This window comes from Marmota monax, unplaced genomic scaffold (assembly GCF_021218885.2).
Source record: "Marmota monax isolate L192 unplaced genomic scaffold, Marmota_monax_Labrador192_F-V1.1 WCK01_AAM20220418_F8-fsc00491, whole genome shotgun sequence".
NCBI classification, from domain to species: Eukaryota; Metazoa; Chordata; class Mammalia; order Rodentia; family Sciuridae; genus Marmota; species Marmota monax.
Window position 1 is genome coordinate 225,272 of NW_026692211.1, and position 27,595 is coordinate 252,866.

Here is a 27,595-nt window from a genome sequence, read left to right on the forward strand (position 1 = left end):
ATGTCACATATTGACTGATTCCATTTAGGTGAAAGGTCTAGAAAAGATAAATCCAGAAACAGATCAGAAATGAGAGGCTACATAAGGCCCTTGGGTAGGGAAAATAATGAGTGACTCTTAGTGGGTCTAAGGCTTCTCTTGGGGGTCAACGAAAGTGTCCTAAGATGATTTTTGTGGTGGAGTCACAACTTTGTGAATATACTAAAAACCATTGAATTACATACTTTTAATGGGTGAATTGTATGGTGTGTGAATTAATCTTAAAAATGCTGTGTAAAAAAGATGTGTATATAAACATATACATATCTATATGTTACATGATGTGAAAAAAAAACATGAGGATACTCATCTATGGGAGTCAAGGGGAAGGAGGTGGAATCAGGAAGACTTCAAAGAAGAGGTGAAAGCTCAGATGAAACTTGAAGGATAAGGGTTCCCAAAGCTCTATCAGAATGGAAGCCCAGAGCAGCAAGGCCCTTCTGAGGACCCACAGACAGTTCAGGGATCCCCAGAATACAGGAGCATGTGGAGGGGCTGGAGGCAGGCAGGGCCTGGGCACTGTGAGGGGTTCATCCTTCCTGCCTGTGAAGCAGTACAGGATTACAGTGATAAGCAAGACCCTGAGGCCAGGCTCCACGGGCTCAATTCCAGTTCTGGACTTACAGAAGCTGCAGGGCCTTGGGCAAGTCACTTTACTTCTCTGTGCCTTAATACCCTCCTCTGTCACATAGATTGATGCACCCAAAGTCCTTGGAATGGTGCAGAGAGGGCTTTGAGCACTGTATGCATGCTTATCATGTGAAACAATCAAAAAACCAATGGATGATTTAAAGCAGCCACCACAGGAGGGTTTTTCAGGAACAATACCCTCCCAGTGACATGGAAGGCAGGAGAGGTTCAGTGTGAATTAGGTGAAAAGTGACTGGGTCTTAGAGAAGACTGTTGCAATTGTCCAAGAGAGACATGATGTCTGTAGAGTGCAGAAACAGCAGGAATGGGAAGGACAGAGAATATTCAAAAAGAGTTAAGAAAGAGAATCAATAGGATGTGATGACTAATAAGCTCAGAACAGTGAGGGGTTGGGAGGTGTGTATTGTGATGGTCCCTGAGTTTCTAATTGGGTAACTGGGTGGACAGATGGTGAGATCATTCACTGAGATGGATGAAACAGAATGAAGAGAAAGCTCAAAGGATGTGTCATTGGACAAATCTACTATGTGGTACCTGTCTTCTGATGCCATATTCAGTATCCTTCTTGTCTTCCCCCAGCCATCAGAATGGTGCCCTGCTTTCAGGTGATATGGTTTGTTATACTTGGGGGGCATCATGTCACGAGAAGGCTGGCTCTGCAGCACACCTGACAATGGAAAGTCAAGTACCAATTATCTAGAAAGTTCTGAAGGAACTGAGAGACTATTGAGACAAGCTCTGGTCAGACCATTACTTGGAACAGATCAGTGTAGCCTGGAGAATCTCAGGTCACCAGCTTAGTTATATAAGAAATGCAAACTTATTTTTCCAGAACTGAGCTTAATTACCTATAAATTTCCAGTCTCCATTCCTTGAATCTGTGAATTCTGGATCTCCTGCCACCTTCTCCTGGCTGACTTTGAGAACACTGCACAGGGTTTGAGATTATTCTCTGAAGCCTTTGTGCATGGTGAACAGGGTAAATACAGTGTTCAATGGGGAGCAGAAACACTTTCGTGGAAACTAGACAGGTTTACTTAAAGCTGATTGGCCAGTGACTAGGGGATCTTGGGCAAAGGAGGTGCTCAATAAATGTGGTTAAAGTGCATGTAACTGAAATAAGGCACAGGTGGATTTAGGATGTCAAGAATGTCACAGGTGTTTCCCACACCCATTTTCTCACCTAGGAATCCCATCAAAAGCATTCTGTCTGTGGCCCTTCCCCCTCCCAGGGACATCTATTCATCTGTTAGATGAGTCCTTGCTGATGTGACCTCGCACAGGTTGCACCCAAAGCCTTTCCCCACTAAGTATAGTCCAGAGAGTGTCCAAGGGGAGCCCACATAGAGCCAGCACTGCCACTGGCCACATTTTTCTCCACTGGAAGTCAACCTGTTTATTTTATTTACTCTGCCTCCATTATTTCTCTGGCACTAACACGTATTTCCTGACCAATGATCAAGTTCATGCAGGATGGTAACATACAGTCTATGGAAAGGGAGCCTCCAATGGGCATGGGCTGGGTTTTGTGTCTAGTGATGGTTGCCATTGAAAAGTTTCTCCACAATGCCCAGGGAATAATTCTTCAGCAGGTAACAAAGTACTGATGAAGGTCATAATAAATGGCAATGGCAGGAACAAGCCATCATAGGCACTGGGCTCTGATGCCCCACAGAGCTCTGATTTCCTCATTGATCCCATTTCTAGGGACCAGTTCCTTCCCACATGGTCGTGGTGAGTGTGGTTTGTGTGGTTCTGAAGAAGTGTACCTAAAAGTGGTTCTTTTCAATTGCTGTACCCCTCCTTCTCTGCAGGGGAAGCTTGACCAACTCTCTTCCTCTATGTCTCCAAGGGGCTCTAGGACTCCCAAGGCTAGGGTTCCATGCTTTGCTTGGCAGCAATCGCCAGCTGGGGACAATGTGTCAAGGGAGGGAGTTGTCTGTTGTTACCAGAATGACTCACATGTCTGTGTGTTACCTGGATGGCTGTTCTGGACACCCTGGTCCCACCTTGCCTGGCATTTGAATAAGGATTTCCCAGTGCTACCCTCTTCCTCCCTGCTCTTGTATGCTCAGGACTTGGAGTCTAGGGTCCCAACCTTCCTGAAGCAGATGCCAGGAGTTCTTTGAAACATGCCCTTGGTCTCTGGAGTCCTGACTCTTAGGCTGAGCCTTCTCAATAGCAACTCTTTGGGATGTTGGACAGGCCACTTCAAAACTGTCCCATCCAGGGCCCCTGACTACAAACTTTGCTTCTGTAGAGGTTTGCCAGGTGCCAAAACCATCTCTGGTGCTCTAGTCAAGAACAGCCAATGGAAACTGCAGCCAGGACCCCTCCCACCCTCCCCCAGTGGCCTCCTGGCCTCCTGCCTCTCTCTTACTTCCCCCTTGCCTGTCCTGCCTGACTCAGTGAGAACCAGGTGGAAGTCAGCATCAGCAGCATTAGGAGCTGCAAAGAGACTCAGCTTCTACAAAGATGACTTGGCGACAAGTCCTTCTCCTGTTCTGCCTCTTGGCCGTGGTGCTCCTGTCTAGTGAGTATATGGGAGGGTTAAGGGGGACTGTGTTATCTACATAATAGGTAAGACTTACCTTCCACAGGTAAGTGCTGTCAGCTGGCACAGAGAGGCCATTCTTGGTGTGTGTGTGTGTGTGTTTGTGTGTGTGTGTGTGTGTGTGTGTGTGTGAGAGAGAGAGAGAGAGAGAGAGAGAGAGAGAGAGAGAAGAGAGAGAAATATAGCAAAGAAAGAAAAAAACCAGAAAACACTGTAGTTTGCCTCATGGGTTCCTAGGGAGATTGGCCCCATACCTGGCATGTGATGGACAGAGGACCCCACATGAGGCCTGGAAAGCCACTAAGCCTAGAAGGACTATTGAGGCCTTGCTCGGGGCCTGGGCTCCTCTCCAATGCTGGAGCCTTTCCTCTGTGATCTTGTCCTCCAGTGCTGCGGGAGGGGACCAGTGCATCAGTGGGCAGCCCTCAGGAAGCGGGAGATGAAGCCCAGGAAGGTGAGTCTGGGGACAACCCTTGGGTGCAGGGCAGGTGGAGCCCACTACCCCAACATCCCTGCCCCCAGTGCTGGTTGTGACAGGCCTTTCTTGGGTTTCAGGTGTGAAACCGAAGATTTTCATGCAGGAATCAGATGCCTCAAATTTCCTCAAGAGGCGCAGCAAGCGGTCCCCCAAATCCCGAGATGAGGTCAATGGTAAGGATGCTGAGTGGTCTCTTACCACAACAGGGGATTAAGGGTTGCAGCAAAGCCCTTGAACATCAGGATGACTGTAGCTCTGAAGTGGAAATTATACTGTTTCCTTGATGGTGGGTCACATGTTGGGGCAAATGCATTGCTAGGGTGAGGACCAAAAAGGAACAGTGATGCATCAAATGTATCTAACAATTATGAGATGCATCCCTGCTTCAGAAAGTGAAAAATGTAAAGGAGGAAATGTTCTCTGGTCTAGAAAGCACCTAGCACTTTAGTGGGTGTTTTGGAGTATTGGCAAGGTGCACAGTAGAGCAACAGAATCACATGCAGGAAAAGATCCCAGGGAACAGGAGTGCTGAGAAATGTGGGCTTAGTGACAGCTCTGTTGCTAAGTGGCCTCAGCCACTTCCTGTCTGTGGTCCTAATTCCCTTACTTATAAGCCTCTGAACAAACTGTGTTTAGCCAGCTGTGCTTTCTTGAAACTTTATTTGCAGTGCAGTTGGTGAGCACGTCTCCCTAACAGCCTGGGGCCTGGGGTCCACACTGCAGGGCCCTCATGTTCTTAACTTATGGCCCTTGAACGCATTTGAGTTTCCTACCTCTAAACTTGATTCTTCTTAGACTCTGAGCTCAGGCTGTCCTGGCCAAGTTGACTGCTTGATTCTTTCCTTGTGTGTGTAGATGAATGAACTCTTTGTATCCCTGAGCATATGCAGTGAGGTGACTTTCTCAGTGAAAATAACAGAATTATTTTCAAATGATGGGGAAGATCAGAGGTGGAAATGCTTGGAGATGGGAATTTTTTTTAATTGGATAAGTGTAGTCAAATTAGTGAAATCTCTAGACCTCACACAATTTGGGATTTAAATTTGGCAAAATCAAAAAACACTGAAAGGCTATGATAGATGTTGGGCTATTCTTGTCTGAAATCAGAGAAGCAGCTTTCTGCAAATTTCTAGGGGAAAACACATAACTTTAAGACAGACAAATATATCTGTCCTCTGAAGCTGACTCAGAACCATAAGATCCATGATTAGGCTGAGTTCCCTGACCTTAGGCAGGAGCTCAGTGCCTCAGGCAGTTGTGGGAGGCCCAGGACAGCCAGGTGAACCCCAGGACTGCACGTAAATGCATCTGAGGATACCTCATCGATTCCTATAGATGAATGGGCAGAGCTGACAGAGATTCAGAGGCCCAGGCAGCAAGGTCGCAAGTTCTACACCAGCCTGGATGAATTAGCGACACCCTTTCTGAAAATAAAGACTAAAAGGACTGGTGATGCAGCTCAGTGGTAGAGGATTCCTCAGTACCAAAAAAAAAAAAAAAAAGGAAAGGAAAGAAAATGAAAAATAAATAGATAAATAAATAAACTTCTGGAGAATCTTTCCAGTGGTCCTTAAGTTGGGAACAAGGAAGGTGGTATTTTGAAGCAATTTGTATTGGAAGCCAAGGAGATGGATAAGTGACTTCTTTAAGTTTCTGAGATCCAGGCTCAATTTACTTTAGGGTGAAAGAGAATCTGAGGGATGCATGTTCTTGGCAGAAATGCATGTAATGCAGAAGGTGATGCCTAGCATAGAAACACTGTCTTAACTGGGCCTGGTGACATAGCCTGCAATCCCTGCCACTCTGGAAGCTGAAGTAGGAGGATTACAAGTTCCAGGCCAGCCTGGGCAATTTAGGGAGATCCTGTTTCAAAATAAAATGAAAAGGGTAGGGATGTAGCTCAGTGGTAGAGCCCTTGCCTAGCATTGTGCCAATCCCTAGTACCTAAAAACAAACAATCAAGAGTTAAATTTTTCTTCTTTGTTGCTACATCTAACACCCCAATGGAGGTGCAGGACTATAATCCTAGTGCTCATGAGACTGAGACGGAAGACTCGGTTGAGTCCAGGAGTTCGGAATCATCATGTCCACCATGCAGCCTGCACAATGGTTTCATTAATGAGGTTCTTGGCATAAAAGTTAGCTAGAAGAGATCGAAATAAAACACACAGACTCAGTTACCTTATTTCTATTGCCAGGTCCAAGATGGCTCCCCTCTCTGGCTCCAACCTCTAACCGCCCAGCAGGGCAGCAAGGATTACTCAGGGCTAGCAGGAGAGAGAGAGAGTGAACACGCCAGGGAGTAGCCTTTTATTGGGGAACAAGAAATTCAGGGGATAATTCCATCCAATGAAGGTTGAGGGGGGACTGCACTCCAAGGTCAGGGTCAGTGATTGGGCCCCCGGGGTCAGTGGTCAGTCACACCCCCACACGGACGGGTTCTCTCATCAGGAGAGGGCCGGGAAAATTCCGACACAGCCAGAAGCCTCAGACCCAAACCGGGAGTCGCCCAGTCACGTGTCAGGATGGCTTCCCACAATCATGGACAATACAGTGAGACTCTGTCTCAGAAAAGGGAAGGGGAGGAGGGGGGGGAGGGGGGGGGGGAGGAGGAGGAGGAGGAGGAGGAGGAGGAGTAAACGTCCAGTTTTTGGCACCTCTGAAAATGCAACTTGAGGAACCAAAGAACTAGGGGGTACTCTGGGCAAGTACTAGGAATCTGGTGTTCTAGGTCTAGCCTCAGCTCCACCCCAACAGGCTGTGTAGCTGTGTGACTTCAATGATGTCAATGCACTTCTCTGAGCCTGGATCCCCTCTTGAGAAATATGTGCTGTATGAAGATGGATTGGATCACAAACCCCTTATGCCAGACTAAGGTTTCCTTCAACTGTATAGGCAAAAAGGCAGGAATCTGGGAGAAACAGAAGACTTACCTCAGGGATTCTAAGACCAATTTACAGATATAGTGATTTTTAATCTGAGTTAAATATTATAATTTCAACATAAATAACTCATATTTATAGAATTTACTGATCAATGTAGGCTCCTTGGATTTGAGGTGGTTTCTGATGTTACCATTGTGCATAGGAGTACTTGTCATTTCCTGAATGTGGGGTGGGGCAGGGGCCATGGCTTCCCTTGGTTCCTCTGCTTCCTTCGCCTCCCCCACCTGCTCTTGCACATCAGAGTTATGGGGACAACAAGAGCGCCTCAGTCCCCCAGGAGAATGTGAGGTTTCTGAGGGGCCTGTTCTTCCTCCAGCAGACATGACCTGCAAGTCTTTGTTGATTTTTCTAGTTGAAGAATGTGCCAGAAGTCCTTGAAAGTAGAGTTCTAGATACTGTCCTCCCAATAAGTCATGTTCTCTAGAGGACCACGGCTCTCATAGAGTTTAATTTCACAGCCAAAAGCTCAGTGAAACTTGTTGGTTTTTTTTTTCTTGGTGCTGGGAATTAAAATCAGGGCTTTATGCACACTGGAAAGCACTCTGCACTGAGCAACACTCCCAGCCCCTGAAACTTGCTTTGAGGGCTCTCTCCTCACCTGGATGACAGGCATCTTAAGTGAAGGACAGCATCTTTCTTACTTACCTTTGTAATTCCAGCATTCAGTCTATATCCTGGTGTGACAGGTGCTCAAAAATGTTGACTAGACTTGAAGGTATTAATCAATATGACATCAACTTTAAATCGGATAAGTCCATTGTGAAGTTTGTTTGTTTATCTATTTATTTTTCATTTTCTTTTCTCCTCTTTCATTTTTTTCTTTTCTTTCTTTTTTTTTTTTTTTTTAATATACTGAGGAGTCCTCTACCACTAAGCTGTATCACCAGTCCTTTTTAGTTTTTATTTTGAGACTGTTAGGTGAAGGGCAGGCTGAACTAAGTTGTCCGCAGGACAGGCTGAACAAATGTTAGCTGCAGGATAACCAATGCACTCAACCCCACATCTAGCCCCTGAAGGCAGATGACACTACCGTATGATCCAATCACCCTATGCCAACAAGGCAGCTTGCAGATCCAGAGACCCCATTAGATTTGGGCTATGAAAACACTCCCTCCTGTTGGGCCCCTGTCTCTTGCTCTCTCTGTCTCCTTCTCTTGCTCTTGATCTCTCTTCTCTTGCTTTCGCTCTCCGTCTCACTGTCTCCTCTCCTCTTCTCTCTTTGCTCTTCCCCCTCTTTCTTCTCTCTTTCCCTACTCTTTCTTTCTCTTTTTCTCCTCCTTTGCACTGCTGCAATAAAGATCTCTTGGTTGCTTCAAGTGTTGTGGTCATTTTCCTTTCAGAGACAGGGTCTCACTAAGTCATCCAGGCTGGTGTAGAACTTGCGATCTTACAGCCTGGGCCTCTGGATCTCTGGGATGACAGATGTGGGTCACCGTACCCTGCTTGTGGAGTTTATCTCTTATTTCAAATGTCTAAGTGGCCTGGTGTACTTGGATTATACCACTAACTTGATGACTGGGGCTAACTCACTTTTTCCTCTTGGGGGTTCAATCTCTTCACCTGCAAAATGAGGTGATTTGGCCTGGCATGGTGTGCACATCTGTAATCTCAGTGACTTGGGAGGCTGAGGCTGGAAGATGGCAAATTTGAGGACAGCGTGGGCAACTTAGTGAGACTCTGTCTCAAAAACCAAAAACCAGAAAACAAAACAAAACAAAAAAAAGGTGGGGCTGGGGATGGAGCTCAGTAGTAGAGTGCTCCTGGGTTCAATCTCTAGTACTGTTCAAAGAGAGGGGATATGGCAGGGGGTGGGGGGTAACTGGGTAGGATCATCTCCCACGTCCTTCCAGTTTAAAGCCTCTGTCAGGAATAAACCATTTCAGTGGAGTCTCCCAACCTAAATACCTCCCAAACCACTTTTAGCTTCTCAGGTAAAATGTTGGCGTTCCCCTAAATGTGAGCCCTCAATGCCCCTCTCTTGGGGGCAACTACCACTTTTCCTTCCACAGTGAAAAACAGGCAGAAGTTGCGGGCCGATGAGCTGCGGAGAGAATATTACGAGGAACAAAGGAACAAATTTGAGAACTTTGTGGAGGAACAGAAGGATGGTAAGAGTTCTTGCTCATCTGCCATTTATGCCCTGTTTTCTGAGTCTTGACCTTTCATCTCTTGTCAATAGATAAATAGTAGAAAAGGCAAGAGGGCAAGTGACTCTAACCAAGCAATTAATGTACCATGCCCCTGCCCTCAGGGCTCCTTTCTTCCCTCCAGCCTTGCTGGCTGCACCAGGGCTTCAGTAGGGAGTGGGTATGGATGAGATAGAGGAAGACTATGTCTCTAAGCCAATGCCTTCCACCAGTGGGATTTGACCTTGCTGTCTAGTGTCATCCACAGCAGACATCTGTAGCAACATTTAATGAGGATCAAACCAGTAGGCCTGATTCTCATTATGTGCTGGTTTCTTTCTTTTTTGGTCTTTCTCAAACTTCAAGATAGAAATGGTCCTGAGCAAGCTCACTTGGTACCTCCTGGTGCATATGAGCTTGGACACAGGACCCTGGTTTGGGGTACTTTTGTTAGAGCCAGCTCTTTTGTTTTATCCTGACTCCTTGACTTTGATGGACAGAGGAAGTATGATCCTTTAAGGGCATCCTCCAGTGGAAAGACTACTGCCACCAGGACCCAAGGGCTACAGGCTGTGCTTATAGCCCTTCAGGTGGCATCTGGTTTAGCCCCACAAGCAGGTGTTGGGCTCAGATCCTAGCAAATCAAACTTTAATTTTTTTTTTAGTTGTTGATAGACTTTTATTTTTAAAAAATTTATTTATATGCAGTGCTGAACCCAGTGACTCACACATGCCAGGCAAGTGCACTACCACTGAGCTCCAGCCCCAGCCCCCAAATCAAACTTTTTTGGGGAAGATACTGTGAAAAACTCAGGCTGTCCTAGCTTAGAGGCCAATGTTTGTTACCTTGGTGGACAGCTTGGGGAGAGCTGTCTTAGTTTTAAGAAATGAAGATATGATTTTTAGTCATACTACTCATCATAATTTTTTTTGGGGGGTGTATATTTGTGTGTGTGATTTTTTAAAAAGTTTCAGGTCCAAATCTCTAGCACATGTGTGGAAATAATTTGCTGTTTTCTTTTTCATGATGAATTATGAAGGAGATTAGGTACCTATAGGATGATGTGTCTTTTTGGAGGATGCTAAGATCAGGGTCCTCAGGCTTCATCCCCAGAGATGGAGAGGCCATTTTTAGAAGAGGCCACAGGTCTTTGGGAATTGAAGTTATAGAAGCTGTTGGGGCAGAACACTTGTTCTGCCAGGTACTGTGCTGAACCATCTAACCACTACAAGCTTCATCTGAGACAGGACTTGTGAGTTTCATTTTAGAATTTGGAAAACAGGCTTAGAAAGGACACATGAATCCCCAAGGTGACATACTAACAGGCTAACTAACGTAACAGGAGCAGGTCTAGCCTGTTTGAGGATAAAGGTCTGAAAAAGGCGGAACTCTTCTCAAAATTTCTTTCTTTTCCAGAACAACTGTTGCTATGTCCTGGTTGCTGGGGCCATGTTCAAAATCTCCATCTTTTGGGACCATCTATGAGGCCCGTGACATTCCCCTTTCATAACCCTGGCTTTAGTTAGCTGTGTTATCTGACAAAGCCATGTGTTCTAAGAATAATTAATAGTAGTTGAATGTTCAAACCTTTTCAAGGTATTTACTTCATAAAAGGGATAGCCAATCAATTTCTATGGCAAAATCACACTCTCAAAGAGGAGTTGGTCCACTGAGCTTGAGCAATGTCTGAAAGGGCTTAAGGCTAATGAATGAGTTCTAGTCCAGGAGTTCCAGTCTATCTTTGGGGTACCAAGTACCTAAGGATATTTTTCAAGGGGAGCACCATCTCCAGGGTCCCATGAAAGGACCATGGTGCCTCAATGTGCAGTGGTAACAGGGCCCTTCCTCCTTGGTCCAGGCATATGGCTCTCACAGGTGCTAAGGAGCAGAGGGACATCCATTTTGTCCATACCACCAGTTTGTCCTATTAGCCCAAGGCCATAGAGAATGCCACTTTCATTAGCACCAGAATCAAGTTCATAAACTTTTTGGAGAAGTTCACATTTGAGACAATAGAGGCAAGGAAGACATTTAAAATTTTTAAACCTCGACATCATCTTCTGTCAGTATTTCCATCCTCCCAATATTTTTCACAAATTCTTTTCTTAAAAACAAAAACAAAACAAACAACTAGCATGGTGGCACATGTCTATAATCCCAGTGGCTTCAGAGGCTGAGGCAGGAGGATCACATGTTCAAAGCTAGCCTCAGCAATTTAGCAAGGCCCTGTCTCAAAGGAAATGTAAAAAAGGATGGGGATGTGGCTCAGTGGTTAAATGCCCTGGGTTCAATCCCCAGTACTGAAAACAAACAAACAAAAAACCCAAAACAACCTTGTGGTAAAATAGACATAAGGGAAAATTTGCCATTTAAACCATTGCTGAGTATACAGGTTCATGACACTTAGTACATTCATACTATTATGCAACTATTACCACTAGTTCCAAATGGTTTCATTATCCCAAACAGGAACTCTGTACCCATTAAATAATAACTGTCCTTTCTTCCTTCCCCCTAATCTTGGTAACCTCCATTATATTTTTTGTATCCATGAATTTTCCTGTTCTAGATATTTCATATAAATGGAGGACACAGTACTTTGTCTCATTATACATGTTCTATTTCATTTAGCACAATGTTTTCAAAGTTTATCCATGTTGTGACATGTATCCATTCATTTCTTTTTATAGCTGAATAATTTCTCTTATGCATATTTACATACGTATTTGTTTATATATCCCCATAAATAACATATTTTGTTTATCCATTCATCTGTGGGTGGACATTTGGGTCATTTCCACTTTTGAGTGACTGTAAATGTTGTTGCTGTGAGCATTCCTATATGTACAGGTATCTGAGTCTCTGTTTTCAATTCTCTTGAGTATAAGTCTAGGAATAGAATTGCTGGATAATGTGGTAATTTTATTAACTTTTGGAGGAGTCTCACTCACCTTTTTCAAATATTGGAGGTCTTATGATATCTGCCAGTGCCTTAAATGCAATTAACGGTAGCAGGCATCTTGAATTGGCACCAGGAGCCTAATTCTACAATTACACAAAGATGTTGTTTGGAAACATATCTGACCAAACACAAGTAAAATTACAGCTTTCTTAACTCATTAAAAACTTTCTTCGTCCCTTTTCAGCCTTTTACTATGAAATACTTAAAACATATGGAAAAGGATCAGGTTAATGAGCCCCATAGAGCCAGTTATCTAAGTTTTCCCACTTTTAGTTCATCCATCCTTTTTCCAGTTAGTTTTAAAATGGAAATTTATCTTTGAAGCTTAGAAAATACAGAATGGTATAGAGGAGAAAAGCTGTAATAATTCTGTCATTCCAGATCCACAATAATTTCCATCCAGGAGCTTTTCAAGGCACAGTGCTTGGTCTCTGTGTTACCACATTGTTACTTTTAGTGCTTCAGTTGTCATCTCTTTGAGCCAGTGACTGCATAGGCTATTCCCCACATAGGCAAAGAGTTCAGATGCCAGACACTGGTCTCAGTTCTACCAGCAGCCAGCTGTGTGGCTCTGATCCACAAATGGAGGCCGCTGGACTCACATTCTCAGGTCCCTTCCAGCTCTGATCTCAGATGTCTCCAGGGCTCATAGGCACACTTGACTCATGTCACCTCAGGGTGGGACATGTGGGCTGATGGCTGCTTGTTTTCAGGTCAGAGTCCCCTTCATCCTCATGTGACTTCATCTTTCCTCTCCAGAGCAGGAAGAGAGGAGCCGGGAGGCCGTGGAGCAGTGGCGGCAGTGGCATTATGATGGGCTGTACCCTTCCTATCTCTACAACCACCACCGCATCTGACCCCATCCTGAAGCAACCCAGGAAGACAGAGCATGAAACATAGCTGCTCACCTGGGTGTACCAGCACCTCTTTCCACACAAATGCCCTAATAGGGACCTCAGCTTAGGGTGCGCTGTGGTCAACAACCCTGGTAAATACACATGCCTTTCATTCTGATGCATTAAATGTCCTGGCTTTTGCTTTTTTGTGGATGATTTTTCCAAGGTGAGCAACCACCTGTGGCTCATCCTAATCCCTAATCTTCATTGGTTTCCCCTCACTTAGTCATTGTCCCCAAAGCAGATCTCCTGTCTGATTGGACAGGAGAATCACAGTTAAGAGAGAAATTTTGTGTTTGCTTATAGCTTACAAATAAAAACTCTGACTTAACCATATGTATTATCATCTCAAATCTCCAGTTGAGCAAGGTATAGACTTGATCCCTGCTCCCCCCAGTGACAAGGTTAATGTTGCTGACTTGGTTGTTAGAAAGCTTCTCCTTGGGAGTATCAATCACTCCTCTATTATGTCTCAGTAGTTAGTCATGTAAGTGAAAAAAATACTAATACATTTGTTTTGGTAAAAGCCTTCAAAGGATTGCTGAGTCCAGGGACTTCCTTCTTCATCCCACCAAAGAGGGTTAAGGTTCATTCCTGATTTCTTAATTGCACCCTTCAGAAGCCATAGTTACAGTAATGCCAGTTATATAAACAAAATGAGAAACCCTTGGTTGGCATCATCTCACTTTTCTTCATAGTGTCTTATATTTGTTTCCCTCTGCTGCCATTAACAGAGTACCACAAACTAGGTGACTTGAATCAATGGAAATTTATTCTCTCACAGTTCTGGAGCTGAAAAGTCTGGAACCTTGGTGTTGGCAGGGCCACGTTCCCTCCAGAGCTCTAGGGGTATCCTTCCTTGCTCTTCCTGCATCTGAGGGCACCAGGCATTCCTTGGCATATGGTGGCATGATGCCACCCCACCTCAGCATCATATGGCTGCCTCCCTGTGTGCTTTCACATCACCATCCCTCTCATGTATGTCTCATGTCTCTTCTTCTAAGGACACCATTCACATTGAATCAAGGCCTCACTCTACTAACTTTGTCCTAGCTTGATTAGGACCTAAAAACCTTATTTCCAAATAAGATCCCATTCACACAGACTGGAGGTTAGGACTTCAATGTATCTTTTGAGGGGCACACAATTCTATCCCTTCCTTTCCTCTCAACCACTTTGCTTTCTGGTCCCAGGCTCATCACCCCTATTCCCAATGTTGCTCCCCACTGACATCCAGAAATTGCACACTAAGAATGGCAAGGAGTCAAAACAACTTAATTGGGCTCTGGAAGATAAAGAGGACTCTAGGTAAAGAATAAGCACCCACTCTTCCCCAGATTCCCATCTCACCTGTGGGCCCTTGCTTCCCTCATGCCTGGGGTACCTGGTCAGCTAGCCCCCACCTGCTTTTTGAGGTTGGGCTTCCAGGGCAATATAGGGTGATTTTATATAAGGGTTGCTGTGAGGAAATTTTACCTTCATGGTGGCAAAATATTCCACCAGAGCTAGGGTGATCTATCAGGTTAGGAGACTTTGTAACAAATGCATGTATTTTTAAGTTAGTTTTTTAAAAAAGCCTATAAAGTCTTTTAAAAAGCTCCAATTATTAAGTGATTATGTGCCAGATTACCTCATATTTAACAATCAGTGCTATTATTTTCTTCCCACAAACTCCAAGCAAGAGCTAACATGACCTTGGGAAGATGAGGTGGGCAGTGGACAAACTCTCATACTAAATATAGTTTTATCGTTTTTCAGTGCTGGGGACTGAATCTTGGGCCTTGGTCATGCTAAACACATGCTCCGTCACTGAGCTGTACCCCCAGTCCTATCATTAAATGCTGTTTGTTGTGCAGAAAGATAGAAGGAACTCTAGGGTTCACAATTTGGAAACTAGAGCTTGAGGACAAGTCAAGTCTCAGCATAAGAAAGGGCAAATGGCACTGTTTTTAGTGGCATAACTAAGGAGAATATTTTGAGTTAGTCTTCTTTACCTGTGGCCCAGGTGTACCTTCCAGATACTTCTCTGTTGGATAACAGGTGCTCAGGAATTATCTGTGCTCCTGTTTTCCCTCTAAGGTCTATTTGATATTTATACCATTAGTGGCGGTACTGGGGGGTGAATCTTTGCTCCCTCCACATGTCATTGAACAGGCTAGACTTTGTTCACCCATTTCTTCATTGGTAAGATAGATGAAATGTGAGTTGCAACTTTTATGCATTTCAAACTGGCTGCATCAAACTTCCCTGTGAAGAGATTAGGTGCTTACTATCACTGGGACATCTTTGCTAGTCTTTTTATAAAGCAAGTAAATTGAGAATATTTGCAGAAAAATTCATGGTTGGGGGCCCTTGAATTATTAACTATTTATGGATCCCCTTGGACCACTGCTGTTAGATTTAATCAAGTCAGACCTAAACAGGTGACTAGCGCTCACTCCTCTGCATGATCTGTGTATTTCTACCCTAACACCTTTGGACCTGGTGCAACAGAAAGTTTGTTTAGGAACTATAGTTGCTATAGTTTGGAGTTGGAAAGTCCTCGAAAAGCCCATGTGGTAAAGGACATGTCCTCAGCTTGGTGCTATTGGAAGATGGTGGAAACTCTAAGAGGTGAGGCCTAGTGGGAGATCTTCAGTTGTGAATGTGTCCTTGAAGGGGATTGTGGGATCCTAGTCCCTTCCTCTTCCTTTCACTTTCCAGCTACAATGTAGGCAGTTTTGCTCTATTGCATGTCTGCCATGGTGTGCTCCTTGCCCAAAACAATGGGGCCAATCAGTCATGGACTGAAACATGACTGTGAGCCAACATAACCTTTTTCTCCTTATAAGTTGCTTATCTCAGGTATTTGTTATAGAGATGGGAAACTGACTGACACCTCATTTCTCTCCACCCTCCCGGAGAGTGTCATTCTGGAAGAAACTGATATAAAATAAAAACTTGGAAATGCCTCAGCTTTTCATTGCTATTTTTACTCTGTTACCTGGTGAGACTGATATTACTTGGGAGGGACAAGGATTTCAATGTTTTGAAGCATAAATCTCAACAGGAAGGAGCTCTGCTGCTTGCCTTCCATTGCCCCAGTCTCTGATTCAAACTAGAGAGAGCAATCAGTTTGAGTACAACCAAGATGAGAGATGCTCCTCCCTGAACTACTGGTCAAGAGCCACACACATGAATCTCATTTGCTTCCTATCCCAGCCCCTAAAATGAGACAGAACTGGAGCATTAGCAAGTTAGTGAGATACACTCCCAGCTCAAGGATATTCTAGGTCTGTTCTTTTGGGGCTGGAGCTCCTCAGCACTTAATCCATATCTAGATTAGAAATTCTAAAGCAGCATGTGCCTATTCTAGATTGGCTATCAAGTGAAGTGGGCGAGGGTGAGTCCTCAGCTGGGTTGACATGTGAGCACTGGTGTGGGTTTAGCTCAGGTGATCTCAGATTCTAAGTCTGAACTGCAGATTTTCTGGCCAGTGGTACAAGCAAGGATGAACTCTGGCCACATGCAGTTGCCCTTGTGGCTATTCAGGAGTGTGATGGGCCTTGAGGATCCTACACCCGTAAGGCTGGTATTCTAGGACAACAAGGTGCTTTTTAAATAAATTATAGTCATTCCTTGAAATCTGAGAGCAATCAGTTCTAGGACCCTCCTGGATACCAAAATCTACAGATGTATTCAAGTCCCTTAGGTATATGGCATGAATTTACATGTAACTTGCACATATCCTCTGGTATACTTTGAATCATCTCTAGGATTATTAAAATATCAAACACAATGTAAATGCCAAGTCAAAACCTCTATTGTATTGTTTGGGGAATAATTACTATATAGACACAATTTTTTGGTCTGAAGTTTGCTCAATCTGTGAATACAGAATCTGTGCATACAGTAGGCCAACAGTATTTTTATTACTGTACAATAAAAAAAAAAAAAAAAAAAGCAAAGGACTGTTCTCACTTCAGCTGCAAATCAAAAGGAGCCACAATCTGGTTCATATTAGTCAGGATAAAACAGCCTATGCCTTCTGGTGAGCCACTTGCCTCTCCCTTGTGCTAGTAAGCAGGTGGATGGCAGCAAATAGATTCTGACTCAGGGCCACACCACACAGCCACCTGCCTGTTGTGCCTGTAGGAAGGAATGTTGGGGCCATACAGATGTCAAAACCAGAATGGTTTGGAGGAGAGATTGTTTAAAACAGAACAAAGTAAGTTTGTACTTGCCTCTTCAATGACCAAGCTTGGCAGGTTGTCTCTAAATAAAGAATTCTAGCAGAAAGGGGCTAAATAAGAATTTGATTACTCGCTTGCTCCCATCCCTAACAAGGCCTCTATTATACTTCAGGGTTTTCAAATTTGGCCCAGAATTCCTTAGCTAAAATCCAAGCAAAGTCATTTCCTTGACTGGGAGAAGGATGCCAAAGGTAACATGACCAGGAATTTGAGCAGCCACATTTAATAGGAAATTAATGACAGAAAAATTTGTATTTTTGGACACTGACCTTGTCCAAAGTGTGGCCTTTGGACATTCTTTTGCTTATTCTTCTGTTCTTTTACTACTATCCTGTTGTTCTTAAGGGCTTCCAGGTAAGTGGTTGAAAACAAATTTGTTAAAGATTAAATTTGTTAATTTTTTATCACCAGTTTTACAGAGTGCCCCCCCTGACCAACCAAATAATACTCTGTAGCTCAGTAAAGTGCGTGCTTAGCATTCTGGAGGACTTGGGTTTGATTCCCAGAACTAAAAACAAACAAATTTTGCGTGTGTGTTTGCGTGTGTGTGTCTGCATGCATTCCAGGGGAAATTTTGCAACTTCTTATCATCTGCCTTTATTTAGTTAAGGTTTTTTGAAAAGAGATGATTATTTTTGTGAGTTCCAGAGTCATTTTTAGTTTTTGAAGTCTTGTTAGGAGAAAGTTTCATTTCTAATTTATTTTCAATGATATTCTAATGCTCTCACAAGTTTTCTATAATTTAGAAGTTCTGTTTCAAGCTTGTAAAAGATTTGTCTAAAAGCAAATGGGTTGAATATTAATGTTCTAGTTCACAGTTGATAACTTTGGCATATTCTGTGATCCTATAACATATCAAGACTTAAAAAAAAAATACAAAAGATGCCTATTGAGATGATTTCCCGCTCACCTCAACTCAGGGTGCTTTGGGTGCTGCTTCCTCTTGAAGGACCACCCTCCAGTAAGCCAGGCTTTTCCTCCTGTGGGTTGGCAAAGGACAGTGAAATGGGCAACACACAAAATTACCCTTTGTGTGGCTGAAGACTGGTGATCTTATAGCATCCTGGGCCTGTCGCATCCATGGAGGGGGAATGGGGCTCAGTGCCAGGTGCTTTCCTTTAGAGAGGGCTGAAGGAGATCCTTTGTGAGAGGCATGATATCTTGGGAGGTTTGTCACTGCTGGAAAGCTTTGCCCCTTTCCATATTACCTTTTTTAAAAAATTAAAGTTTGAATACCTAGCATGTGTGAGGCCCTTGGGTTCGATCCCTAGCACCATACACAGACACACAATGTGAACAGGTAATCTACATACATGCTTTCAAACTTACAAAGGACAGAAAGGAACACAGTAGAAAGTACATCCCTCTTGTCTCCAAAGGAAACCATCATTCGCACATCTTGAGGATCCTGAAGGTAATCTGTGTACACCTAAGAATCTACAGAAACTTGTTTTTATTTTTTAAACATTAAAATTCATTTTTGTCCAGTAATGCCTACTTTACCTATTGAACCATTTCTTTTTTATCATATAAAAAAGATGGTATAGTTAATTTATAGTTAAGCAGTTTTCAAAAAGTTTCCTACAGGAACAGCAATTTTTGAGGTTTGGGATATGGCTGGAAAATAACTGATATGAAAACTAAAGTGAATATATTTTCTAGACAACTCATTGATTTAGACACCATAATACTTTGGTGTCTTAAATATTACACTAGTGATTCTGAAATCTTTCAGTGTGTAGACTCCTGTCCTTAAATCTTTCCCCAAGTAAAAACAATAACAATGTCATTATTATAAAGCACTGGCCTTGCAAAAACAATTTCTTTCTTTCTTTTTTTTTTTTTTTGAGTAATACTTGTGATTGAACCCAGGGTCTCACACATGCCAGGCAAGTGTTCTATCACCGAGCTAATTCCATCTAGTTATTCTCTGGCAGGGGCTTGCTAAATTGCTGAGGCTTTGTACTTGTAATCCTCCTACATCAGCCTCCCCGGAAGCTGGGATTAGAGGTGTGCACCACGGTGTCCAGCAAGCTTGTGATGTTATCAGCTCATGGTTGATCATTCATGCACTCAGCAGAATTATGGCACCAAGAGGCAAGATATTTAATATTCTGTAAATTGATTTACATGAGAAACAATCTAATTACACCATTAGACTACTCTCCTGAAGTCATTATTGAAAAAAATAAAATAGTACAACTTTTAGTGAGGACAACCTTTCTTATGCCTTTAACACATGAACAAGTACCTGTCATAGTTTGGATCTTCAGTGTCCCCTAAAGGTCCCTGTGTTAAAGACTTGGGTTCTAGCCTGGTGTGATTGGGATAGATTTTCAGAGGTGGAACTAGTGGGAGGTCTTGGGTCACTGGGGTTGTGCCACTGAAGAGGACTGTAGGACTCTGGTTTCCTCTTCCTCTTTTTTTTGCTTCTCAGCCATGAGTTGGTTTTGCTCCAACATGCAATCCCAACATGATACACTGCCTTGCCACAGGCCCAAAAAGGACGGGGCCAACCATCCTACAAAACTGAGCCAAAATAAACCCTTTTTCTTTATAAATTGGATATCTCAGGTATTTGTTATAATGATGGAAAACTAACACAGTACCTGAATAACATACAACTAGACAATACTTCCATTTTGATATATTTGCTAATTATGTAAAAATAAATCAGAATAAAAAACCCAGGAATTTACCAAACCCAGTACTTGAAATGTTCTCTCTCAAGGTCAAACCCACTGTGCTCAGCTGATTACATCACTCTGGGGAATTATGACAAGAAAAAACCCAGACTATTTTCATAGATCTTCTGCCCAACATTACTCAAAATACTTTCATGATACTTAATGGTGAAAGCACTTGTATCCAGAATATACATAATTCAATCCAATAATTAAAAAAATATATAAATGGATGAGTAGACATATGTCATAAAGACACATGAGGCTGGGCGTGGTGGCAAAAGCCTAAAATCCCAGCAGCTTGGGAAGCCAAGGCAGAGGGACTGCAAGTTCAAAGCCAGCCTCAGCAACTTAGCAAGGCCCTGAGCAACTCAGCAAGACTCTGTCTCAAAATAAAAAGGTGTAGGGATTTAGCTCTATGGTTAAGTGGCCTGGAGTTAAAAAAACAAAAACCAAAAAATAAAACAAGGACATGAATGGACAGTACATGAAAAGATGCTCAAATAGTATTGGTTACCAGGGAAATGCAAACCAAACCATAATAAGATGCCATTACACACACATCAGAATGGCTAAAAAGACAATATCAGGTATTGGGATAGTGGAGCAAACGGAACCCTTGCACATTACCAGTTGGTGTATAAAATGGTACAACCACTTTGGAAAACAACTTGGCAGTTTCTTATGAAGCTTCCCATATAACCCAGAAATTCCACTCCTAGGTGTTTGCCTGAGACACAAAAATACTTCTATTGCTAAAATAATTTTAGCAGCTTTATTCATGATAGCCCCAAACTAGGGACAATCCAATCCATTATGAATATCAACAGGTGAATAAACAAACCATTTACAGGGAAGCCAGCAATAAAAAAGAATAAAAAAAATGATAACACACTATAATATGGATAAATTTAAAAAAGATATGCCACGTGAAAGAAGCCAGATACCAAAGTATGTTCTGTAAGATTCCATTTATCTGAAACTAGAATATAAATCTGTAGGGGCTGGGGTGCAGATTGATTGGCAAGTGGTTCAAGGCTACCATTTGGAGGAGAAAGCAACATCTTGCTTTAGGTTTGTGGTGTGGCTACATGGGTATAAACACTTGTTCAAATTTTTCAACTGTACACCTTAAGTATGTGCTTTTTACTGTATGTAGTCTATACCTTAATATAATTAATTTTAAAAAATATTGTCAGCTAAGTCTTTGCTTAAGAAACCTTACTATGGCTGGGGTTGTAGCTCAGTGGTAGAGTGCTTGCATCACATGCATGAGGCCCTGAGTTCAATCCTCAGCACCACGTAAAAATAAATAAATAAAAATAAAGATACTGTATCCATCTACAACTAAAAAAATAAATAAATAAATAAAACAAACAACAAAAAAAGAAACCTTACTAAACTTGGTTCAAATAAGTCTCAGCCCTTATTTCTAAATTACTTAACCAATTTCTAATCTGCAAAATAGAGTATACCTGATCTGGTCGTATTTGAGGAAATACTATATAGTCATTGGTTATTTGTGGTTCAATGTTTGCAAATTCACCTAATTTGATTTATAGCTTCTAAATCAGTTCTTCAAGTGCTTTTGTGATGACTTGCATGCAGAGTAACATGTTCCTCATTTTCAAAATTTCTAGGCCTTTTTCACAAATTGTCATCAACCTAATAAGCTAACTGATCTCTTCTACCTTTAATGCCACTTAGTTTGTTGCTGCTAGTGACATACCTAAGCAAATAGATCTATGCTCCAGATTAGAACAAACAAATGTCATTAGACATTAATTAGCCTGCTATAAACAGCATCAAGCTTTTCTTTTATCATGAACTTTTCCACAGAAATCCAGTCCATGCACTCTCTTCCTTGTCCAATGTGAAGCTTTTCATATTTTAGGTTCCCTTTGGGGAAAATTCTACACCAGCCATTCAGAAGTTCCTTATTTGCTATTCTGAGTGATTTTTACCTAAAATACTTGTTTTATTTTTGTTGTTTAGAAAGGGAAAACATTTTATCATTATAAAACTCAATGAAAAGTGATTTTCTATTAAAAAGCCAAGTTTTTTTTTTCCTCTAAAAGGAAAAATGCACAACAAGAGTACCAAAACCAACCAAACAACCCCCCCCCCCATAAAACCAAAACAAACAAACAAACAAACAAACAAAAACTATTGTAAAAATTATAATCTTCACACCAAGTCCTCCATAAAGGACAAACGGCTACTGCTCAACCCTGCTCTGATGGCCTGTGATGACACAATACCCTACTAATGACAGGTTAAAAAAAATTTAACACCTGTTAGGTTTGTGTGAAAGCATTTAATACATGTTGATAAACAGGATTAAAAGACTGATTTCATTAGGAATGTTTTCAAGGCCTACAAGTAAGTTGCCCCACCTGTGCTGTACCCCTGGCCCACCCACTCATTGCTCAATGTTCTAAACACCTCAAAGGAAAGCCCTCCAAGATTTAGTGTAACTAAGGAGTAACTCCAAAAATTTATGTGAATGCAGTAATGCAGTCATCTAAAGTGAGAACAGGAAAGATGAGGATATCTTGATTTTCCACCTGTAAGTCAAAGTTTTATTTGGTGTAAAATTAATACAACAGAGGAAAGTAATTAAGGAAAGTGGATGGGCTTATTAACAAGTTTTTGTTTCTAATGGTGTCAATCAGAAATATGGGCAATGCAGAGCCAGTCCCTTGCTTTTCCAGACCCACAAGAAGCAAGACAGGTTGTGAAAAAAATATCTGAAGTTAGGGTCATTTAAGGCTATTCAGAAATTTAGCATGTTCTTCTCCTCTTGGCAATTGGGTTTCTCCTCCAATCTTTGGACCAGTCTTTTCCTAGAAAAATGAGAGTACTTAATAAGAACAGGTTTAACATTATTTTCCTGGATCACTAAAATGAGTCACAAATTAACACTGAAGTAATCCACCTCTATAGTTGGATCTAATATGTACTGCAAAAGCCCACATGTTTAAGACTTGGTTCTCAGCACGGCACTGCTGGAGGTGTGGAACTTTTAAACAGCTGGGGCATAACAGGAGGTCTTAGGTCATTGGGGTTGTGCCTTTGAAGGGACTGTGGAACCCAGGCCTCTTCTATTTCATTCCTAGCCTTGAGGTACTGCCATGTATTCTCACCACAATGTGCAGTTTTACCACAGGCCCCAAAATAATGGGGCCAACTAGCCATGGATTCAAATCCCTAAAACTCTGAGCTGAAATAAATCTTTCCTTTTTCAGTTGATTAGCACAGTGGTTTGTTATAGTAACAGAAAGCTTATGAAAACACCTACCTTTAGCATTCCATCTCGTTCCCATTTGTAGAGGCCACAATTACTGAAAGAGAAAAGATGGATTTACTCAGTGGTGAGGTATATGCCAACACACTTAAATACAATGGGGCTTACTGTGTAATTAAAGAGAAAAAAAAAAAAAAACCATAGGAAATTATCTATGTACTTTTAAGGTGGGGATGGGGTAAGAGAAAAAGAAAACTAGAAAAACAATAAAAACCATAAAAGTACAAAGCTGTGAGATTAAAAAAAAAAATTCCCTATTGATTCAACTTATAAATCAATAGTTTGGGAAGAATATACTTGGAATGATTAAAAATTATATGGGACTGCTCTCGCCCTCCACTGAGCCAGCTGCCCGAAGGAAGCTGAATTTGTGCTGCAGTTTGGCGAAAGGACTCCCACATAAATGGCTTGAGGAAGTTCAGCAGAGGAGAGATAATGAAAAAAAGATCGAAGATAGTGGAGTAGAGAAGAACTTGTTACTGGCATGACTCCGTGTGAGTGGTCGGACGCTTTTCAGCATAGGAGCCATTCACAAATTTAAGCATCATGGAGCTTGTGACAGGATTTTAAACAGCGGTTTGTTACAAGGGCAGCCGAAAACGCGAGAAAACCCCGAGTAGTTCTGTGTGCAGAAGCCGGCCAGCAGCAGCTCGGCCTGGGAACCAGCTGCAGATGGGTAGAGGCAAGTGCAGTGGAGTTCTGGCCTTTAAGATCAGAGCGCGCCAGACTGTGACGCAGGTCACTGCAGGGCACCAGACAGAGGACAGAACGCAAAGGCATAGTGGATAAACATCCTAGCCCCCCCCCCCCCCCCACCTCACTGGACACCCTGGTGCCGAAATGAACAGGTGTGTGATACCCAGCACCCCCTCTACCTAGCTGTGATAACTCAAAACCTTTTTTGCCAGCTCTCGGTAGGCATGAATTTCAGAGCCGAGTGAAACTGAAAAGGTGCCAGATCTCCCCCTCCCCCCTGCAGCTGTGATAACCTGAAACCTTTCTCTCCAACTCTTGGTGGGCATGGCTATCAGAGAGAATACAGACAGAACAGGTTGCAGGTTTCCAACTCCCCCTCTCCACAGCTGTGAAGACCTGGTGACTCCCCAACACAGAGGTAGCCCCCAGTTGATCAGGAGCACGGGGCGGCCAGGGCGCTGTAAGTCCAGAGTAACCCAGGGCTGCAGAAAAAAGTCCCAGTATTTGGGGCCTGGTGGGCAAGAGAAGTGAGGGGGATAGAGACCGGGATTGGAGAGGCACCCGGCAGGGAAGGGAGAGCCGCCCCACATGGATTGCTTCCTATATCCTGAGGGCAGAGACTCAACCTGGAATGCACAACACCACCTACTGGAAGAGAAGAAAATAGAATTCTAAGAGTGCATTATTTCTTTCTTTTCTTTTTCCTTCTTTCCTTTTTTCTTTTTATCTTTCTCTTCTCTCTTTTCCTCTCTTTTTTCATTCCTCTTTCTCTATCGATTCCCTCCCCTTTTTTCTTCTTCGTTTCTTTTTACTTTTCTTCCTCCTTCTCTTCCTCTCCCAACCTTCCAAGTGTTACTACTTCTATTACATGTAAACTACTAAATGCAAATAGGTGATTGTTTCCATGCTTCTTATTGTCCTCCCACATACTTAGCCACCCTAAAATACCTCCTGTCTATTCTCCTGTTAATAACCCCCTTCATTAGAGTTCTCCTCTAAAGTAGCTAAGATATATTAGGCACCATACCCTCACATCTTTCCCCCTAAACATAAAGTCCTACGACTGACCCTCAGTTCTCTATACATCACCAGAATCTGTATGCCTTTGATGAAGCTAATGAATATATTGTAAACTATAATTGAACCCAACATCTCTAGACATTGTCTCCCATCACAAAGGAGAGATCTCGGAACTATTCAAGAGCAATACAAAATTATAGGAGAGAAATAATAACAACAGTCAAACAGAGCTGGAAAGAAACATGAACAACATGAAAAAACAAGGAAAAAAAGGGCCACAAACAATGCAGGACAACTCAAAAATAGAGGATATAATAGCTGCAGCAAAAAAAAATATCAGATAAAGATTTCAAGATATACATGGTTCAGATCTGGAGTCTTAAGGAGGACTTTAGACAGCAAATGCAGACAATGAAAGATCACTTTGACAATGAAATACATAAACAAATCCAATAAGCAAAAGATCAACTCTATAGGGAGATAGAGGTTATACAAAACAAACAAACAAAAAAAAAACAACAACAAAAAGAAACAAATAGAAATCCTGGAAATGAAGGAAATAATAAACAAATTAAAAACTCAAATGAGAGTATCACAAGCAGAGTAGAACACTTAGAAGTCAGAACATCAGACAACGAAGACAAAGTATATCATCTCGAAATGATAACTCAGAAAGGCTGATAAGAAACCATGAGCAGAACATCCAAGAAATAGCATAAAGAGACCAAATTTAACAGTTACTGGGATAGAGGAAGGTATAGAGGTCAAAACCAAAGGAATGAGCAACCTCTTCAATGAAATAATTTTAGAAAACTTTCCAGACATGAAGAATGAAACGGAAATCCAAATCCTAGAAGCCTACAGGACACCGAATGTACAAAACCACAAGAGACCCACACCAAGACACATAATAATGAAAATGCCCAACATATAGAACAAGGAGAGAATTTTGAAAGCCACAAGAGAAAGGAAGCAGATTACATTTAGGGGTAAACCAATTAGGTCAACAGGGGATTTTTCAACACAGACTCTAAAAGCTAGAAGATCCTGGAACAATGTATTTCAAACACTGAAAGATAATGGGTTCCAACCAAGAATCCTGTATCCAGCAAAATTAAGTGTTGAGAGCCACAGCCAAAGAGGCCCCAGCAAACTTCCAGGTGCCAGCAAACTTCCAGCTGCTGGCTGATGATTGGCTCACAGCGGCCCCAGCAACATCTAGCTGATTGGCTCCTCGGCCCCAGCAACATCTAGCTGATTGGCTCCTCTGCGGTGATGCTCATTGGACTGTTTCCCTGCCCTTTCAGACCACGGAGCTGCTCATTGGGGGACTTTTTTGGCTCCGCCCACGTGACCCAGCCAATCGGCCTCAAGAGCAGGAGGATTGTGGGAGGTGGAGAGAAGCTGGTGGGAGAGAGAGGCTTGGGGAAAGCCGGTGGTGGCAGTTGAGGCTCTGAGGGTTTTTCCTGAGAGACTATTTTGTTTGTCGTGTGTGGTTCTAAAAATAAAGTTAGTTTCTTTTGACAAGTGGCTCCTGATTGTGCCCAGCCAGACTGCGGCAATTAAGCTTCAGGTTTGAAGATGAAATAAAAACCTTCCACGATAAACAAAAGTTAAAAGAATTTGCAGCTAGAAAACCAGCACTTTAAAGCATCATTGGCAAAACATTACATGAAGAGGAAATGAAAAATAACAATGAAAATCAAAAGTGTGAGGTAGTACAGTAAAGGAAAAACTAATCAAAGAAGAAAAACAAATCAAGTTAAATAACAAAAATAAACAAACATGGCTGGAAGTAAAAACCATAGCTCAATAGGAACCCTAAATGTTAATGGCTTAAACTCACCAATTAAAAGACATAGGCTAGCAGACTGGATTTAAAAAAAAAGATCCAACAATATGCTGCCTATAGGAAACTCACCTGATAAGAAAAGACATACACAGACTGAAGGCGAAAGATTGGGAAAACTCATACCACTCACATGGAGCTCGGAAGCAAGCAGGGGTGTCCATACTCATATCAAATAAAATAGACTTCAAGCCAAAGTTAATCAAAAGGGATAAAGAAGGACACTACATACTGCTAAAGGGAACCATTCACAAACAAGACATAACAATCATTAATATATATGCCCCAAACAATGGTGCAGCTATGTTCATCATTCAAACTCTTCTCAAGTTCCAGAGACAAAGAGACCACAACACAATAATCATGGGTGATTTTAATACACCTGTCTTACCACTGGACAGATCATCCAAACAAAAGTCGAATAAAGAAACTATAGAACTCAATAACACAATTGATAACTTAGACTTAATTGATATATATAGAATATATCAACCAACATCAAGCAGATACACTTTTTTCTCAGCAGCACATGGATCCTTCTCATTTATAGACCATATAGTATGTCATAGGGCAACTCTTAGCAAATACAAAGGAGTAGAGATATTACCATGCATTTTATCCGATCATAATGGAATGAAATTGGAAATTAATGATAAAATAATGAAGAACAATTCCTACATCACATGGAGAACTAACAATATGCTACTGAATGAACAATGGGTTACAGAAGACATAAAGGAAGAAATTGAAAACATAGACACAACATATCGAATCTCTGGGACACTATGATAGCAGTACTAAGAGGAAAATTCATTGCATGGAGTTCATTCCTTAAAAGAAGAAAAAGCCAACAAATAAATGACCTCACACTACATCTCAAAGCCCTAGAAAAGGAAGAACAAATCAACAGCAAATTCAGTAGAAGGCAAGAAATAATTAAAATCAGAGTGAAATCAATGAAATTGAAACAAAAGAAACAAAAAAATTGACAAAACTAAAAGTTGGTTCTTTGAAAAATTAAATAAGATCGACAGACCCTTAGCCATGCTAACGAAGAGGAGAGAGAACCCAAATTACTAGCATACAGGATGAAAAAGACAATATCACAACAGATACTACAGAAATTCAGAAGATAATTAGAAATTATTTTGAAAC

At 42.1% G+C, this 27,595-nt stretch overlaps 1 protein-coding gene and 2 pseudogenes across 3 annotated transcripts; 1 reads left to right on the top strand and 2 right to left on the bottom strand.

Moving 5' to 3' along the window:
- Positions 1-3,165: 3,165 nt before the first annotated feature.
- Positions 3,166-12,757, top strand: LOC124085333 (unique cartilage matrix-associated protein-like). 3 transcript variants are annotated; one of them, XM_046432950.1, is made up of 5 exons: positions 3,166-3,223; positions 3,633-3,698; positions 3,800-3,895; positions 8,677-8,775; positions 12,516-12,757. In XM_046432950.1, exons 1-5 carry the CDS (start codon positions 3,166-3,168, stop codon positions 12,611-12,613), a joined length of 417 nt encoding a protein of 138 aa, XP_046288906.1. In that variant the 3' UTR covers positions 12,614-12,757. The 3 variants fall into 3 exon arrangements, with proteins under 3 accessions (XP_046288906.1, XP_046288915.1, XP_046288923.1); XM_046432959.1 differs by lacking the exon at positions 3,800-3,895; XM_046432967.1 differs by lacking the exons at positions 3,633-3,698; positions 3,800-3,895.
- Positions 12,758-16,985: 4,228 nt separating this feature from the next.
- On the bottom strand, positions 16,986-17,966 carry LOC124085370 (small ribosomal subunit protein eS27-like; annotated as a pseudogene).
- Positions 17,967-22,123: 4,157 nt separating this feature from the next.
- Positions 22,124-27,595, bottom strand: part of LOC124085404 (protein MCM10 homolog) — a 30,113-nt pseudogene continuing 24,641 nt past the window's right edge.